The 17,447-nt window shown below is 44.9% G+C and overlaps 1 protein-coding gene across 17 annotated transcripts in view; it reads right to left on the reverse strand.

Annotated features, from left to right (window-relative positions):
• The window catches only part of MACF1 (microtubule actin crosslinking factor 1), a 340,927-nt gene that overhangs the window by 19,517 nt on the left and 303,963 nt on the right, over positions 1 to 17,447 (reverse strand). For all 17 annotated transcript variants that reach the window (NM_001143860.3, XM_059882785.1, XM_059882784.1 and 14 more), the window contains 17 exons: positions 16,949 to 17,122; positions 16,701 to 16,856; positions 16,359 to 16,556; positions 15,678 to 15,806; positions 14,667 to 14,840; positions 11,353 to 11,508; positions 11,042 to 11,248; positions 10,797 to 10,916; positions 10,203 to 10,372; positions 9,033 to 9,192; positions 7,372 to 7,566; positions 6,938 to 7,066; positions 6,028 to 6,171; positions 5,433 to 5,621; positions 3,287 to 3,407; positions 2,606 to 2,769; positions 1,178 to 1,340 (listed from right to left, as the gene is read on the reverse strand). In NM_001143860.3, the coding sequence (NP_001137332.3) occupies positions 1,178 to 1,340; positions 2,606 to 2,769; positions 3,287 to 3,407; positions 5,433 to 5,621; positions 6,028 to 6,171; positions 6,938 to 7,066; positions 7,372 to 7,566; positions 9,033 to 9,192; positions 10,203 to 10,372; positions 10,797 to 10,916; positions 11,042 to 11,248; positions 11,353 to 11,508; positions 14,667 to 14,840; positions 15,678 to 15,806; positions 16,359 to 16,556; positions 16,701 to 16,856; positions 16,949 to 17,122 (2,749 nt within the window). The remainder of the gene's footprint in view (positions 1 to 1,177; positions 1,341 to 2,605; positions 2,770 to 3,286; positions 3,408 to 5,432; positions 5,622 to 6,027; positions 6,172 to 6,937; positions 7,067 to 7,371; positions 7,567 to 9,032; positions 9,193 to 10,202; positions 10,373 to 10,796; positions 10,917 to 11,041; positions 11,249 to 11,352; positions 11,509 to 14,666; positions 14,841 to 15,677; positions 15,807 to 16,358; positions 16,557 to 16,700; positions 16,857 to 16,948; positions 17,123 to 17,447) is intronic.

Consider the following 17,447-nt stretch of genomic DNA (forward strand, 5'->3'; position numbering starts at 1 on the left):
ATACAGATGCCAGAAACTGACATGATGAGGGATGTAATGTACAACAAAATGATAAATATAATTAACACTGCTGTATCACATATAAAAGCTGTTGAGAGTAAACCCTAAGAGTTCTCATCACAAGAAATAATTTTTTTATGTCTTAAATTTGTACCTATATGAAATGATGTTCACTAAACTTACTGTGATAATCACTTCATATACGTAAATCAAATCATTATGCTGTATACCTTAACCTTATTCAGTGCTGTATGCTACTTACATCTCAATAAAATTGAAAGAAAAAAAAAATCTGAATTCCTATTGAACAACTGATATTGTGAAAAACTTGAAAAAATATTTAATAGGCATATCTCATGTCAGTTTCTGGCATCTATGTAACAGCTTATAAAATATATGATTTCATTTACTATGCTTCAGATGTTATCCCCCTCTTTTTAAGACAAATTTAAGGTTTGCACCAACTCCATCCATGCCAAGCAGGTTCATTGGCACCATTTTCCCAACAGTATATGATCACCTCATATCTCTCTGTGTCATATTCTGGTAATTCTTGCAATATTTCAAATTTTCCATTATTATTATTATATTTGTCATGGTAATCTGTGATCAATGATCTCTGATGTTACTACTGCAAAATGATAATGACTAGCTAAAGGCTCAGACAATGGTCAGCATATTTTAGCAATAAAACATTTTTAAATTAAGGTATATACATCATTTCTTAAGGTATAACACTATTGAACACTTAATAGACTACAGTATAGTATAAACATAACTTTTATATCACTGGGAAACCAAAAATCTCTAATGGCTCTCTCTGTTCCAATATTTGCTTTATAAAGGTGGTCTGGAAGTGAACCTGCAGTATCTCCAATGTCTGCCTATACTTAGAACCTCATTATTCACAATCGTTAGCTCCTTTTCTAAACCTTGAATGTGTTTTGCTTGCCATAATGTGTCAAATAAGACTTGCTTTTTTTAATTCTAAACAAAATGAGGTCTGACTTCCCATCAAAACAATAGACCAATTTTAGTAAGCAGGTACATTACTTCTGCTCCAAGACTTCAGCTTTCACTTAAGAAAGGCTGTTTAGCCAGAAATACAGCCTGCTTCTACAAAGCAAGTGCAGGGAGTCTAGGTGTGGGCTGGGTCTGGAACTGTGACTGGACTCACTGGATGCTAGAATGCCATCGATAAACTCCTGACGGGTTATCTTCCCATCCTGGTCCTTGTCAATTCGCCGGAAGAAATCCATCACCCGAGACTTTTTGTGATTCATCCAACGCATATACTTTTTCCTCCAGACATCGAAGTCAAAGTTGGCAAATTCCTTCAACTAGACAGAGATCAGAGGAGTCAACAAGACCTGCTGTTTTGGTCTTCAAACCTACCCAGAGCATACCCAAACTTTCAGACATCCAGCAAAGCCATGCGGGCCTTTTGAGGGGACCAAGAATGAAATCTCTGTGCTGCCTCTTGTGAAGGCACATTGGCTCCTTCACTTAAAGCCATGACTGCTTACACGAGCTGCGGTAAAATGGAGCAGTGAGAAAAACAGTAACTCAACAACCACCATGGAAGATACGGAGCACGCACAACAAGAGTGGGTGGGGTCAGCCTTGCTTTCCCTTGGCATTTTCTCAAAGGATCATCCCCTCAGATGGAAAAGAATGGATTCTACCCCAGAAGAGAAATCCTCAGTGCGCCCCACTTATGTGGTGTTTCTTTTGGATGGCGCCAGAGGGAGTGAACTGCCCTCTGATTCCCACTCTAAGTATTTGGTCCTGGTGGACAGCAGCGGGCCTGTGCAGTGGACAAAGTGATGCTGAGCTACTTGGACTATGCCAGTGACACGGACTCAGGATGACTTAAACAGTGCAGCAGTTTTCCCCCTGGTCTTTCAAACTCCAAAAAGTTGGAAGGAATGGGGAAAAAAAAAAAAAAGAAAAAGCCAAAACCAAATATGCTTATAACTCAACTGGATCTACAGAAATAACAACAAAAAACACAGAACACTCACTTCTGGGCATAGCTGCTTTGATATGCACAAATAAAAAAATATAAAAGATATTAGCAATTTATTTTAGAAACTAGGAAGTGAAGTACTATATTTTTCAGATTGGTTAATGATACTTCAAAATAGATTTGCTTTTTATAATCTACTGAAGAATCGACAAATAACAGGATTATTAAAAAAAACTACTCGTTTCATAATTGAGGAGCTTATATCTTTACACAAAGGGCTCAGTAATGGTCATTTTTATGAGCTGCTCCACACCTGGTGGTAACTTTGCCAAGTTAGGTTCCTGATTCTCAACCACGGCCGGGCACTAAGGAGGATGGTGCCACAGCCCAGACCCGCCGGGACTGGCCGGCAGCCTGCTTCCCACCACCAGCGCTACAGCCCATCAGCCGTTAGTTTCCTCACTTGAGTCTTCTCTCCCAGGGGGCCTGCAGGACTGAGTCCTGGCCTACACTGCTCCGTTGCTCCTTCTGCAGAAGTAGTGGGTCAAGGCACACGGGTCAGGACACAGAGCCTCAGGAGGGCTGTGTTTTGATAAGTCACTTCCCTCCAGGGATGGCTGCCTGGCGGGGCCTCACCTCCTCCAGCCGGTCCAAAGCGTCGTTCAGCTTCCGCTGCCGCTCCAGCGCCAACAGCCACACCTGCTGCCAGCGCCCAGAGAGCTGGTTGATCCGTGGATTTTTTGCTTCAGACTGTGAGAGGATTGGCATGGGAGGAGGGGCAGGCTGACTCAAGGACTTCCCTGAAAGGAAAAATAATCACGAGATCAGAAAAGCTGGTTTTGTCCATTCACAATGAGAAGGTGCCATCTGGCTGAACCTAAAGGATCTGCACAATGATATCCGGTCAGTAACTGAGGAAGGAAACACAGGACCTGGCCACACTGAGATATGGAAGCACAAACTGCTGCTCTTCCCCAGCCAACAGGTACCTGTCTCATACTTTCAATCAGTTCTGTCCCACTTTAGTGGACCAAGGAGACATCAACGGTTCTACAGGTGCCAACTTATTTTAAGAAGAAACTACTGTAAACCAAATGTAAACAGTCAGTGCTGATGACTAAAATAATCAGAAGGCCGCTACAAATGAATCCACTTAGCCACCCCACAATTTCATACCAATTCAAAAAACTGGAGCCTAGCTACTGTCTAAGAAAAGTGAGTTTCAAAAAAAGATTTGCATTCCAATCCCATATGGTTTTTGAAATGCTCATCCTCAGGGAGCAAGAAGGACACCTCCTGCCCAAGGGCTCCACGTACTGCTGCCACCACGGGACTTCTCCATGAAAGGCGCGTGGGCTGGCTCTAGGATCTTCCTCTTGTACGTCTTGGTGACCCGGTCCACATCAGGCTGCTTTCGAGTCATCTCCTCCATAAACGTCTGTTGGACACATAACAAGAGTTGAGAGTTTTCTTGGACTAAGATGGAAATAGGCAACTTCTTACTAAAAGGGCTAAGCCTGCTACAAATGGACTACTGGAGATGTCTTCATATATGGCCCCACTCCTTTCAAGAAACACGATGAGTGAGGCACTTCATCAAGTGCTGGAGACATGAAGGAATAAGACATGACTCTGACTATCAGGAGCTCACGGCTGAGTGAGGAAACCAGGCCAGGCAGAGCAATGAGTGGTACCCAGGTCCCCAAAGGCAGGCCTAGGATGGGCACACACAGCCCAAGTTGGGCAGGAAGGCTGCCTGGAAGGCTGGTGCCTGAGCTGCATGCTGAGCAATGAGCCAAAGACTGGGGGCAGGGTGGTCCCACAGAAGCCTGACAGTGGAATGAGCCAGGGCCCTGATCACTGGCTGAGCTAAGGATGCAATTGGAGGAGGGGCAAGAGGGACAGCTGGAGAGGCAGGCAGCAGAAAGGTCGAGAGAGGCCTTGTGTCAAGCTGAGGGACTGGGATTTTATTCTGAAAGCAATTGGCAAGGGGGTTACAGGTGGGTGGGCAACTGAAGGATTTTGATCCAGAAAAGAGACACCAACAGATCTCTGTCTTAGAGCTATTGCTCTGGCCTCAGTGTAGCAGGGAGGACATGAGATAAGGGGCTGGGTGGAGGGGCACAGACGTTAGGAACCTAATGTAGTAATTGAGGCAAAATACAGTGAAGGCGTAAGGCAGGGCAGGAGAGGAGCCACGCAGAATTCTGAAAGTAAAACAGATAAGACCCAACAACTGGCTAAATGTAGGGCTACAGAAAGAGAAGAAATCCGACAGGCTTCTGTGTTGGGTGACTGAGTGGATGAGGAGAGAGGAGGCAGCGTGGAAGGAAGGGTGGGGTTAGGGCCAGGGCCAGGAAAGAAGGCTGCAGGGAAGTTTCAGAGCTGTTTCTGGCTTCCTGTGTGTGCAGATGAGGCAGGAGATATGGAAACCCTTAGCGTACAGGTGCTGGCTGAAGCCAAAAGCTAGATATGGCCTTGGGTGTGAGGAGAGGGTTAAGAATGGAACTTTAGGGAACAGCAACATTAACAAGTGAATAAAGGAAGAAGAGGGCTTCCCTGGTGGCTCAGTGGTACAGAACCCACTGCTAATGCAGGAGATATGGGTTTGATCACTGGAGAAGAAAAAGGCCACCCACTCCAGTATTCTTGCCTGGGAAATCCCATGGACAGAGGAGCCTAGTGGGCCTTAGTCCCTGGGGTCACAAAAGAACTGGACATAACTTAGCTGACTAACCAACAACAAAGGAAGATAAACCAGCTAAGAAGACTGAGCAGCAATGGTCAGACAGATGGTGGTGGAGCGGGGGCGGGGGAGAAAGATGGGGAGCTGGAAGGCATAAGGAATGAGAGGGGGTAACAGACGGGCGAGGGACTGGCCTTGATGGAAGAAGATACTCTTACTCAGGAGAGGAGGGGTCAATGTAGGTAAACTTGAAGGGAAGCACAGGGCGTTTTCACTGGTAAGGTTCACTACATACGCTAAAAAGAATTTACATCCGTGGTGTTACTAAGCAAAATCTATACTTGCATTCAGTGTAAATGATCATGGCTAAAATCCACAGTTTTTAACAACTGTTAAAAAGTATTTGTCTCCTAAGAATATATGGTATATGAAGACAGCTCAACTGAGTTTTCCTCCATTCAATTTAGTTCCGTGTGTTGTCTGGCCCATCTCTGGGTTCATGTAAGAAATCTTTCTGAATCCAGGTGTGATGGGATAGGTCCCAGGTAATGAGACCGTGGTATAGAGGCTAGTCAATAGAAAACAACAGTCAACAGACCCAGCCAACTCATGCCTGGACCCCCAACCCACAAAAACTGCGAGACAGTAAGCATGTTTTAAGCTGCTGAGTCTGCAGGACTATGTTCAGCAGCCATTAAAACATGGATGCACAGAGCAAAGGAAATGGGCTCCACGAGCCACGTAGGAACCTATGACCGCAGGACGCGGGTGGGGTACCTGGTGCTCAGCAATAAGGGCTTTCACTCGGTCAATGTTCTGAGGGATCGGATCCTGATCCCGTTGAATGAGGGTGCTCTCGGCCCACTGGATCCACGCCAGAAGTTCTTCTAAGAGCTCGGCATTTGCCACCAGTTCTGACAGGGCAGCTTCGAGGCGCTGCTGGTGCTGCTTAGCCCACGTCAGGACCTGCGGGGGAGGGAACCCATTGGCTCTCAGTCAAGCACATTCCTTATTTTCAAAGCCCCTTTTTGTGTGAGCCTAACAATGACTTTTAGGGAAAAGACCACCCAAGCAGTCAAGAGGCTTCTCTCTTGCTCCAGAGACAAGCTGGAATAAGAAGCCAGTTCCCCTGCAAACAAACGTAGCACATGGTCTTAGACACAGAAGGTCCCTGAAGGAGGAAAGAGCACGGCATGTGTCCACTGGATGGCATCAAGGCGCACGTCATGACGCCAGCATCGTCCTTTCAGGTTTCCGCACGTTATCAGGAAAACAGTCAGGACTAGAATGCTGATAACCTGACTCCTGCTGAGCTATTCAGGGTGAGTGGGGGACGGGACACTTGTGGTCTTCCTCTGAACCCAGAGCCCACCTCCTCGAAGCGCGCGCGGATGATGGTGATCCAGTGCTTGATGGTGGTGACGCAGTCAGGATGGCAGGCTGCCAGGATGACTTCTCCCATGGACACTGCTGTGCTAACGTCCACTCGCTTTTCTTCCACTTTCTTCATGAATTCCTAAACAAACGAGATGTGAAACCTTAAACCCACTCTAGCAGCACTGTTTACACTGAGAGGAGAAAAACGCTTCAGTGTTTTTTCTTGACTCTGTGTTGATACAGCCCTCTAAAAGTCTGTATTTAGACATCTCTGGCATTTTCTTTCCAGGTCTCCCAGCTGTGGGAAAGTGAGGGACTTGTACAAGAATGACTTTCAGTGCACGAATGGTAAGGACTAGAAACACGGAAGCTGACCTCCTTCCTGAGCACTCCCTCTTTCACAAATTCGTGTTGATATTCATTTCCATATGTGTAAACGGTATTGGACAAAAATAGTGATAGCTACAAAACACTACAATGTTTTAACAATACCTATAACACAATGCAATCACAAAACCAAGAGTAAAATCTCTAGGTGGGAAATACAAAAATTAAAAAAGGAAATATTTCCCACCTCCTTATGACAGTCACACTGAGGCCCCAGACACCACATTATACCCTGCAGCTTGGTGAGTGGCTCTAGGGGCGCAGATCAGGCTTGGAGCTGGCCCGGAGGAAAGCCACCCAAGGTGTATACGGAGGGGTGGGGGTGGGGCGTGCGTAAAGCTAGAGCAGCCCATGTTTTCCTCTGGTATCAACACCAGCTGCTTGACTTGCTTATAACCTGCAAGTGCCACTTTTGCAAAAACCGAGAGGCTGAGTGGTCTGACACGTGAGGGTCAGAAAACCCACGTGTCATTTCTCCATGTGGGTGGTGTGGGGCCCCACACCCTGAGATAGGTTACCTTGTGAGTATCAATGAGAGACTGCAGGGCCTCCGTGTCATCGGGAAGTGCTCCCCGAAAGCGTAGCGTCTGCTCAGCTTCAGAAAGCCACTCCAGTAGCATGTGGATTGTGTCCCGAAACTCTTCTGCCTGAAATAACCAAGCACAAGAGCCTGAGCCTTTCTGTGCAGCTGAGGTCCCAGACAAGGCAGCCAGAGGGGGGTCTGGCCTATCATAGGCACCTAGAGGCTCTATTGAAGCCCCACAAAGGTCATTTTTCATCTGTGCAACTTTGAAAATCAACTGGAGTAATGATTTCTCTAATACAGATGTGCTAAATGTTCTTGTAGAACATTTAGAACACCAATTTTTGACTCCCTGTGAGACTGGCTGGAACCGATCCTGACAAAGAGGCTAGACTGACTTTGTTCAGGCCCAGCCCGGTGTTGTCTGACCTGCTTCAGGGCCTGCTCCAGCCGGCTCTGCTTGCAGACGGAGAGTTTGCACACGGTGTCCCAGCGAGTGCTCAGCTCCTGGAGCTGCCCCTTCACCCAGGTGGTGTCATCGCGACTGTTCTCTATCAGCTCCCGGCCGGATCGCTTCAGGACCTGAACAGTTCCTGTTCGCTTGCCCAGTTCCTTCTGGAAAACCTGGAAAACAGGAGAATTAGTTCGTCTCACAAATGTTTTGAATTCAAGTAGAACCAAAGAGAAAGTAGTCCTTTCTTTCAATTCTCCTTTGATAGGTTCTAATTGTGTGTCTTTTATGCAAAGATGGAGGTGGGACCACAAGGGAGAAAGAAGCATCACAGGACTTGGGTCTGAATGAGGGCCATGTGACTTTGGATAAGCTGCTTAACTGGAGTCCCTGCTTCCTCACCTGTGATACAGGAACTGTGCTATGCTAACCCCTCTGGAACTGTGGGACTTTTAAAACTGATTTTTATTGGAGTATAGTTGATTTACAACGTCGGGTTAGTTTCTTTTTGGGGGCCACAGCATGCCACATGTGGGACGTTATAGTTTCCTGGTCAGGGATCAAACCTGCATTCCCTGCATTGGAAGCACAGAGTCTTAACCACTGAACCACCAGGGAAGTCCCTGTTATGTTAGTTTCTGCTGTACAGCAGTGAACCAGTTATACATACACCCACTCTTTTTTAGATTCTTTTCCCATATAAATTATTACAGAGTATTGAGTAGAGTTCCCTGTGCTATTCAGTAGATTGTTAGCTATCTATTTTAGCTATGCTCCTGCTCCTGCTAAGTCGCTTCAGTCGTGTCCAACTCTGTGCGACCCCATAGACGGCAGCCCACTAGGCTCCCCTGTCCCTGGGATTCTCTAGACAAGAACACCGGAGTGGGCTGCCATTTCCTTCTCCAACGCATGAAAGTGAAAAGTGAAAGTGAAGTCACTCAGTCGTGTCCGACTCTTTGCGATCCCGTGGACTGCAGCCTACCAGGCTCCTCCGCCCATGGGATTTTCCAGGCAAGACTGGGTTGCCATTGTCTATGTATATGTCAACCCCAATCATCCAATTTATCCCTCCCCTCTCTTTTCCCTCTTGATAAGAGCCCACCTGCCAGGCACATAAAAATCTGGTGTAATTTCAAGGTAAAGCTGAATGTTTGATGCTGAAGCAGGAGAACAGTATGCAGTTCAACATACAGGTGTAGGTACTAAATGCTGGTATGCACGGTGCTAGCTCGTCAGGTTCGCAAGCAGTTGAAAAGCACTCATTTTCATTGTAACAATCAGTGGAAAATGGATATCTTGAGGGTCTTCTGAATTTAAATCCAGTTTGATTCAACTGAGATATATAAGATTCAATTGAGACATATAAACAGGAAATGGGAGGGAACCTCAAAATCAAGTTTACACATTGGCACATCTGAATCGAACCAAGTTTGGTCAATTCTTTGTGACTGATGCAGAATCCCGGCAGCAGTTTGTTTACACACACAGAGCAAGGAGCCGCCTCTCTGATAAGCAGAGAGACAGGCTCTTTCCGACTTTCTTTCTAGGGAAGCCTTAGGAGGGCAGCACGAGCAGAAGGCACACAGGGATGGGGACCCAATGGCTCCGCCCTCCACACAGCCCAGATCTCACCCCTCACCTTGTGGGCGTCCATGAGGTTCATGACGAGGTCCAGGTCTCCGTGGACAGGCTGGTCCTCAGCCAGCTGCGGCTCGACCTTGTACAGCCAGTCAACCAGGGCCTGCAGGGCGTCCATGAATTGGCCCGAAAACAGCAGGGCCTCCTCCAGCTTGTGCTGCCTGAGACAAGAACATAAGCCTCACTGATTTTAATGATCCTTTTATGAACAGCCCACAGTTCTGGCCATTGAAAGGGAACACTGCTTGAACTCTATCTAGAGACCACTGTGTCAGAACAGTCAGAAATATTATAAAAAGTGACTAAGAGATCTTTAGGTATGTTTAGGTAAACCACTCTTAAAAACGGATTAAGCATAGTACAGGTGACAGTAGAGATGCACTTCCGGGATCTTAAGAGTCCAGCTGCTGTACACATAGACACACCCTACGACCCGAGGTCTTTTTATTTACATTACACCAGTCCAGCAGAGGGTGAGGTTCTGTTAATGACCTGGGGCCAGCAGTTCAACTCCTAACTCTCCATCTAAGACTCTAGGGGGTCTCGTTACCTCTTTGAAACTCAGTCACCTCATCTGAAAAATTGGGAGTACAAATAATATAGAGCTATCATAATGCTTACATAGCATAGTGGGTACAAGTGGATAAAAGTACAACTTTTAGAACTAAATCTCAGCTCTGCCACTTAGCAGCTGAGTGAGCATGGGGGAGTCAAGAAACCTCTTTATGACTGTTTCCTCATCTGTAAAAGGGGGAGGACAGTACCCCCACCTCAGTGGTTGTTATGAGGATGAGTGAATCTCATGGTGGTTCAATGAGATACTTTATCAGAGGCTTTTGTAGAACATTCAACACAAGAGACAATCAGTGAGACAATTACCGGCATTACAAATTGGCGATTTACATATATTCATAGATCTATTAATACTATTGTTGGCTTGATTTTTATAGGCTTCTCTCTTTGTAATACAGTAAGTTTCAAGTTTAAGTAAGATAATTTTAATATATTTTCCTGAGATTAATGCATAATTTGTCACTCAATTAATTGGAAATACCAAGAAGCTACTGTCACTGATGCATTAGCTTCATTATCATTTTTACAGAATCTGGTACCGTCTCCTGGTTACTTTTGGGATAACACAGAGACCCACGAAGGGGACATTCATGCTCACCTCTCCACAGACTTGCCACAAACAGTATCCCATTTGTCTCTGACTTCTCCCAGTAAGTTGTCAAGTTTCTGAGTGTCATCAGGAAGCAAAGTCTTCTCTTTCAGTGCTCTGCCTGTTCTAATTGTGGTATCATATACAGGCTGTTTGCCACCAAGAGTTTTCTGGAACTCCTGTTTTCAGAAAGGAAAAAAAAAATGCTGAAAGTCAGATGACACTGAGTTTTCAGGTGGTAACCAGATACAGTATGAATGTCACTACGTCTTGAACTAAAATTAACAACAGCTTACCCTGAACAAATTCGTAAGGTTTTGTTTGTGCCACACACACCAGATCATGACTTTTTCTAAAAGCCCACAGTTTTAGCTGGCTACTCATCAGTCACTTTGTTTGAACTCTTATTTAAAATAAGCAATTGTCATGGTTAGACACTGTCTACATGCAAAATGGAAGGCTGGCTCTATGATCTTAACTGTTTAACATTAACCAATTAGTTTTCTTTCAGCAAGCTAAAAGTTTTAGCTTTTTCTTTTTTTAACAAGCTACAAACGTCAGTGAATCCCAAGCTCAGGAATGAAGAGCAGTGAGCCAAGGTACCTTATGTTTGGAGAGCTGAAGTTTAATTTTGTCTGGGTCATTGGATATCTCCAGTTCTGAGTCCAGGTGACTTTCCGCATCTTCCAGCCAATCAATCAGCTTTTTCCAAGCTTCATGGAACTGAAATTATTGAAGAATAAGTTATAACAGGAATGGACATGCACACCACACAGCACTTTCATCTGAACTCAACACACGAAGCCCAAGGTTGTTCAGTAAACTGGTATCTTTCTCTTACAACTTACTTGTTTTGCCCGCTTTCTGGCATCATCCAGCGATCGCCCTCTTTCAATAGATCGCTGGACAACCTTCTCCCATCGAGACTGGACGCTAACCAGCAAATTTTTGATCAAAACAACGTCCTGTTTTTGGCTAAGGAACTTTAACTGATTGCCAGTTTGATCCAGCTCAATGATCTGGTCTCGATGAGCATTTACTTCATTAGCAAACACCTGAGGAGAAAATATTGCTGTTTTTAAACTGGAGCTAAGATCAAGGAGCATCATTTTCAATTGGCACTTGTAAAAGCAAGGGGGAATTGTAATGCCATTGTTACCTTATGCTCCTCTATCTGGGAAAGGACAGTGTTTAGAATCAGGCTGGGAGGAGAAGCGATGTTTAAACTCTGCTCTGCTAGAGTGAGCCAATTGATAAATTCTTGCAGGGAATTCTGGAATTCTGTTGCCAGGTTGAGGGCCTCTTCCAGCTTTGACTAAATTTTCAGGTGCCATGCACACACACAAAAAGACAAGTACAGAATTCAGGAATTATAGCTTCAAGGACAAAGACGTGAATTGTACACCAAATGAAATGACTTCTAAGAAGGAAGCCTCATTTAATCAACCTCCAAACATGCCCTGTTTGCAAAGAAGGGGACATTTTGAATGCTAGTGTCTGAAACTCAGACAACTGTGCCTGGAAAAGGCAAGAGCACAGTTTGCAGCTAAGTTGCTTTCTCTGCCATTCCCCACTTGCCGGGACACTGATCCCCACTTCCTGGGACATTAAAGCACAGGAATAACGCCATTCACGCCATTCAGGGACTGTAAGAGAACAGACCCTTTAGTGGTGACAGCTGCAGGCTCTCCAACCCGCTTGGGGCAAAGTCTCAGTTTCCTTTAATGTCCTTTTTGTGACATAAAAACAACTAAATGAAAAGCACTTCACTGTGATGAAGATGCTCACTGCAATGCTTTCTGTTTAAATATGTTTCAGAAAATATGGCACTTGAAAATGTCTGAGTGTGAAACATGCTTATGCTACAAGCAACAAAGGCAATAAAGGTCAGAATGTTTCAAGTAAAAATGTGACAACATTAGATGTAAATTTTTAGTCATTTTTATCTAAATCAGGATGACAAAAACAGTGCTTCATTCAGGGTGCATGCTATTTCTCCATGAATACATCCCAATTTTAGCCTGCAAGCTCAGAGACTTCCACCCAGAACACCTGGATGATGGCCTTTGCCTCTGGCCCATCTATCAGGTGGGCAAAACAGGATAATGACAGGTTGTTAAAAATGAATATATACAGAATTCTCACAGAAAGAAACACCAGCAACATAATAAAAACGTTCATTACTATTAACTGGCTTATGAATGCTTTTTACCTTCCTCTTGGCATTTTCAGGTTACTTCTGTAACCTAACAAATACTATATGGAGAAGGAAATGGCAACTCACTCCAGTATTCTTGCCTGGGACATTCTATGGACAGAGGAGCCTAGCAGGCTATAGTCCATGAGTCACAAAAGAGTCCCATAGGACTTAGCGGCTAAACAACAAACAAAAGCATTGTAAAACTCAACCCACCCTATTCCTCCAACACCCCTGTTTCCCCTCCTGACCCCTGCTTATCTTTGGGCAATGTCTCCATGGTTTAGCCTGGCTACAGTTAGAGGCCAGACTTTAACTTTTGGAAGCAGGGTGGTCTCTGAAGCCTCTGCAAAAAAAGGCTGGAGGTAGCTGTGGGTTCACCCAGATCCCTCCCCTACCCCTGGCCCAGTCAGAAAATAAGTGCCTGGTGTCTACTGGGGGAGCAGGGCAGTGCTCTGGAGGAGGGCAAACTGAGGCCTGCCTGGACTGGCCACTCCAGCGGCCTAGAGCCTGCACCACCCGGGCAGGGAGGTTCCAGGAGTGCTGCCACCCGTCCCCACTGCTGGATCCAGAGGCAGGGTCGGCACGGCCGCTGAGTGCCCCTTTGCCCTGCGGGAGGGCCTGGCTGCAGCATGCTGCAGAAGGCGGCCTCCCGCCCCGTGCCGTTCCCCTAGAGCAGGCTGGGAGAGAGGGGAGTTGGCTGGGCCAGACTAATTTCCCAGATGATGGGAAGTAACGCCAGTAAAAAACATCAGCTGCCCCCCGCCCCAAACACTACAATGAATGCTACAAAAATGCAGACTCAATATAAAAAAAAAGTAGAAAAACAAAATCTACCTCAATTCTATCAAAGAAATGTTTAGAAGTCAATACACTGCAAGTTCCCAGATGGCAGGAAATCTTTCCACATCACTTTATCTACATAGTCTTTAGCAGAGCTTAAGTTCAGCAATTCTGCAATGTAATGTTCTTGCAAAATCAAAAATGATATCTTTGATAGCTAGCCTTCGTTTGATCAGTTCACCAACTACAGTCGACCCCTCAACAACACAGGTTTAAGGGCATCAATCCTTTGAAAAGTTGAAAATCCACATGTAACTTTATAGTCAGCCTTCCATATCCATGGTTCTGAATCCAAAGATTAATCAATCAACTAGGGATTGTGTAGTACTGTAGACATATTCAGCGCGGGGGAAAAAAATTCTGCACACCAGTGGACCCGCGTAGCTCAAACCTATGTTGTTCAAGGGTCAAAACTGTATTCCTCGAGGCTACTTGCTCCACTGTTAGGAAAACCCTGTAGAAACTTGCTGATGATGAGTCAGAATCTACCTTGGTTTCTTTAATGAGTTCTACATTCAGTAGGAATTATAAACAAGAGCCCGTCCAAGAATTAGAACATAGCCATATACTCGGGTCCTCTGTCCATTTTTCATGTAACAAAGTTACCAGACCCCCACACTAGAAGGATTCTAGTAAATTAATGCTTCTCTCAAAACGTTAATTTATAATGTGAGTATGTGGTCTCTTTCTTTCTGCCCATTCAAGTTCACGATGACAGAGTTCACGTCTTTACGTTTCCACTGTACACCTAGCACAGTGCCTAGTACAAACAAGCCTGATAACTGTTTGTTCAATGGATGTTCAATGGATTTGGACACATATTTAATGTTTCATTTGCCCAGCACAGAAACTGTGTGCAGAGTGATATCCTAAAACTCTGTATTCATAAAAAATACTGTTTGGGGGAAAATGCCTTGATCTCTGATCACTTTTCTTTTGAAGACAATTTGATTTTTGAGGAAGAGTAGGACAAGGCCATATGATTTATTGTTCGTGAATTTTGGTAACTAGAAATCAAATTCCTTGTGAGGAATTATTCATGATACTCCCTGCGTATCGTTCCTAACCTCCCATTCTCAAGTCACCAACTCCAACAAAACCTATTTTTAAGTAGATGGAATATACAGTCCATCGCTGAGCAGTGCCTTAACTGGTAGATGCAGAAAAGGGACGCAGTATTATAAATATTATAAAAGCAAGTATCAGCAGAAACTAGTAGCATCAACGCAACTTGACATGGATGGAAAATAGAAATGTAAAGGCAGAAAAGATGGCTTGATTAGCACAAAGCCAATTCTGAGGATATCAGTTCTGCTCGCCTGTCACAATGCAACTGGGTGTTAAAGAACCCTCCATAGAAACTAGCTAACAACTGCATGCAATCATTAAGAAAACTCCTTAAACAGTCACCAGACTGAACTTTGTGGTGATACCTTTCTCTCTTCCATCTTACTGCTGACCACATGCCACTTTTGTTCCAAGAGTGCCACGCTCTGTTCTGTCTTTGAACCGGATCCTGAGTCATCACGGCTGAGAAGCATTAGCCTGCCCTTGTCAAGCAGCTGATTGTAAGTCTCTTCCTTGGCTTTGAGCTGGGAATAGAGTTCCTATAAGAAAGAGCAAGAAAGAGGTCAGTAATGCCAATTTCTTCAAAGACACCCATACACAGATGTATGAGCATAGTTTGGAAAAGCTGAGGAAGGTCTCATTTGGATTAAAATCCTTCCTTTTAGATTCAACTGATGAACAATTAGGGAGTGAAACCCACCATTCTTCCTTAACATAAAGATAATTTTGTCACCAACAGAATTTTTTAAGGACCAGTGACACAAAAATGGACCCCAATAATTTATTTCTCCTTTTCCTGAGGGATTTGCCTAGAAATTACATTGCCTTTTGTTCTCGGACACTTTCTTAAAACACTGTCAGTTTCTATTGGATTTCCCTAAACCGTCCCCTACTAAGACGTCTTTTTCTTTTCTTTCCCCTGCTTTTTTTTTTCATTTTTTTTGGCTGTGCTGCATGGGCAAGCAGGATCTTAGTTCCCCAACCACGGATTGAACCTGTGGCCCCTACAGTGGAAGTGTGGAGTCTTAACCACTGGACCACCAGGGAAGCCCCAGTAGTCTTTTTCTTAAATACCACCATGTCTGTGTTAGGTATTTGTCTTCTTGATGCTTTCACTTTCAAATCAATATTGTATCAGACAATCTGATTAACTTGAAATTTGCCAGCTCACCAGGGTATTTCTTGCCAATTCTTCCCCGTTGCTACTGCTGCCTATCATAGGATGTTAGAAACCTGTATATACGCAGCAGCCCCCCAGCACTATTTTATCAGTAAAAGTGTACTACTCGGTAGACTCCCAGATGCACGTCTCTGTGACTTCATAAAGGAGCTACTGAATATGGGATGCCTGTGATCAACTTCAAGAAATCTATTACCATGTGTGTATCAAGTTGTTCCCTGGCTGTTTCAGGAAGTCCTCCTGTGGGCTTCGATGCAGAAAGCTGGGTCTCCATTCTAGTCAGATCCAAGAGGAAATCTTCAATTTCACTATGGAAACCCTGGGCCTTTTGAGAAAAGACATCAGAAAGGTCAGCAGTCAATTCTAGTTTCCAAAGTAAACTCTCTAAATGATCACACAAGTAATTTTTAAGGGAGGCATTGGGTGCTGCTCTCAGGCAGGGTTGCTCTGTTGCTGGATGAGCACAGGGCCAACATATTTTTACAACTCAGCAGAATCCTTCAGGCCTCGCTGTAACACAGAGATGTCTGATACAACCTGATGAACTGACTAAGGTACTGCTGAATTTGGATATGGAGGGACCTGACTTGATCCAAGAAATAGCCTGATCTGTGAACAAGGTTTGTCACAGCAACGATCTCCTAACTTTGAGTAGGAGATGGAGAGGCACTGGACCATAAACTAATCCAAAAAGAATGACCCAATTAAAAGCTGTTCTTTCCAGACAAGTCTAGCACAGAATTGACCTTCCTCTCAAGGCAGACGGTTCTACACCAAACTGCTTTCCTTTCGTTGACTGAGATGCACTTTCTTCCAAATGTCATGTGCACAGCTCCACGGGGCACTGACGGAGCTGGTTAGTGGACGGAGCGTGTACCTGCTGCAGAGTCGACTGAAGCTGCTGCTCCCTCTCCTCTGTCTTTTGTAACACTGACTCCCAGCACTGGTTCATGGTTTCCAAACGGCTCCTTAAGCTGCTGGCATCGTCTCCAGCACTAGACTCAAGAAGCTCATTGCCAGCTTTGTTGACTGTTTCCACTGTGGCTTGATGGGCCAGAACATCATTTTTTAGAACCTAAAAAATGTTGAACAACATAATTTATCTCTACAGGTATCATTAAGCCTGGCTTTCTAAGGTATGCACAACACCAAAAAGCTTCTGGTGGCAGTACCCGATCTCAAACCAATAGGCTTAGAGATAAAAAACGACAATACTTACATGGTGCTTTGCGAGCTCAACTTCAATGACTTTTGGGTCTCCACTTACTGGTCTCTGAGCGTCCAGCAACTCCTCAGTGTGAGTCAGCCAGCTCATTAGTTCCTCTAAGGCATGTTGGAACTGGCCAAGGGCCAAGAGAGCACCTTCCAGCTTATGCTACTCAGAAAATGATACGAAGGGAAGGTTTGTTAGGAAATTAGGTAGCAGTAAACAGTGGTCCACGTGACGCGCTCTGCCATCTGCCTTACCTGTCTGTGAGCAATTTTCTCACCCAGGTTCTCCCAGAGGTGTTTGAGTTCTGTCAGGGGTTCTCGGATAATATCTCTGTCCGTTTCGTCAGTAGCTTTCTTTAACATTAGTTCACCCTGGTGATTGAGCTTCTCCATCTCAATTTGCTGTTGGTAAACTTCCACTTTGAACTCCTATCAAAGACATACTAAATGTTAACAGCACAACAAGTCTTTAAAAGCTAAAATGGGACTTCTCTGGTGGCCCGGGGGTTAAGAGTCCGCCTGCCAGTGCAGGGGACATGTGTTTGATCCCTGGTGTGAGAAGATTCCACATGCTACAGGGCAGGTAAGCCTGTGCACCACTAAAAACTGAAGTCTGTGCTCCACAACAAGAGAAGCCACGATGAGAAGCTGCACACTGCAGCTGGACTGTAGCCAGCCCCCACTCACCGCAACTGGAGAAAGACGGCGCACAGCAACGAAGACTGAGCACAGCCGAGAACAAGACAACTTGCCA

Source organism: Bos taurus, chromosome 3 (assembly GCF_002263795.3).
Source record: "Bos taurus isolate L1 Dominette 01449 registration number 42190680 breed Hereford chromosome 3, ARS-UCD2.0, whole genome shotgun sequence".
NCBI classification, from domain to species: domain Eukaryota; kingdom Metazoa; phylum Chordata; class Mammalia; order Artiodactyla; family Bovidae; genus Bos; species Bos taurus.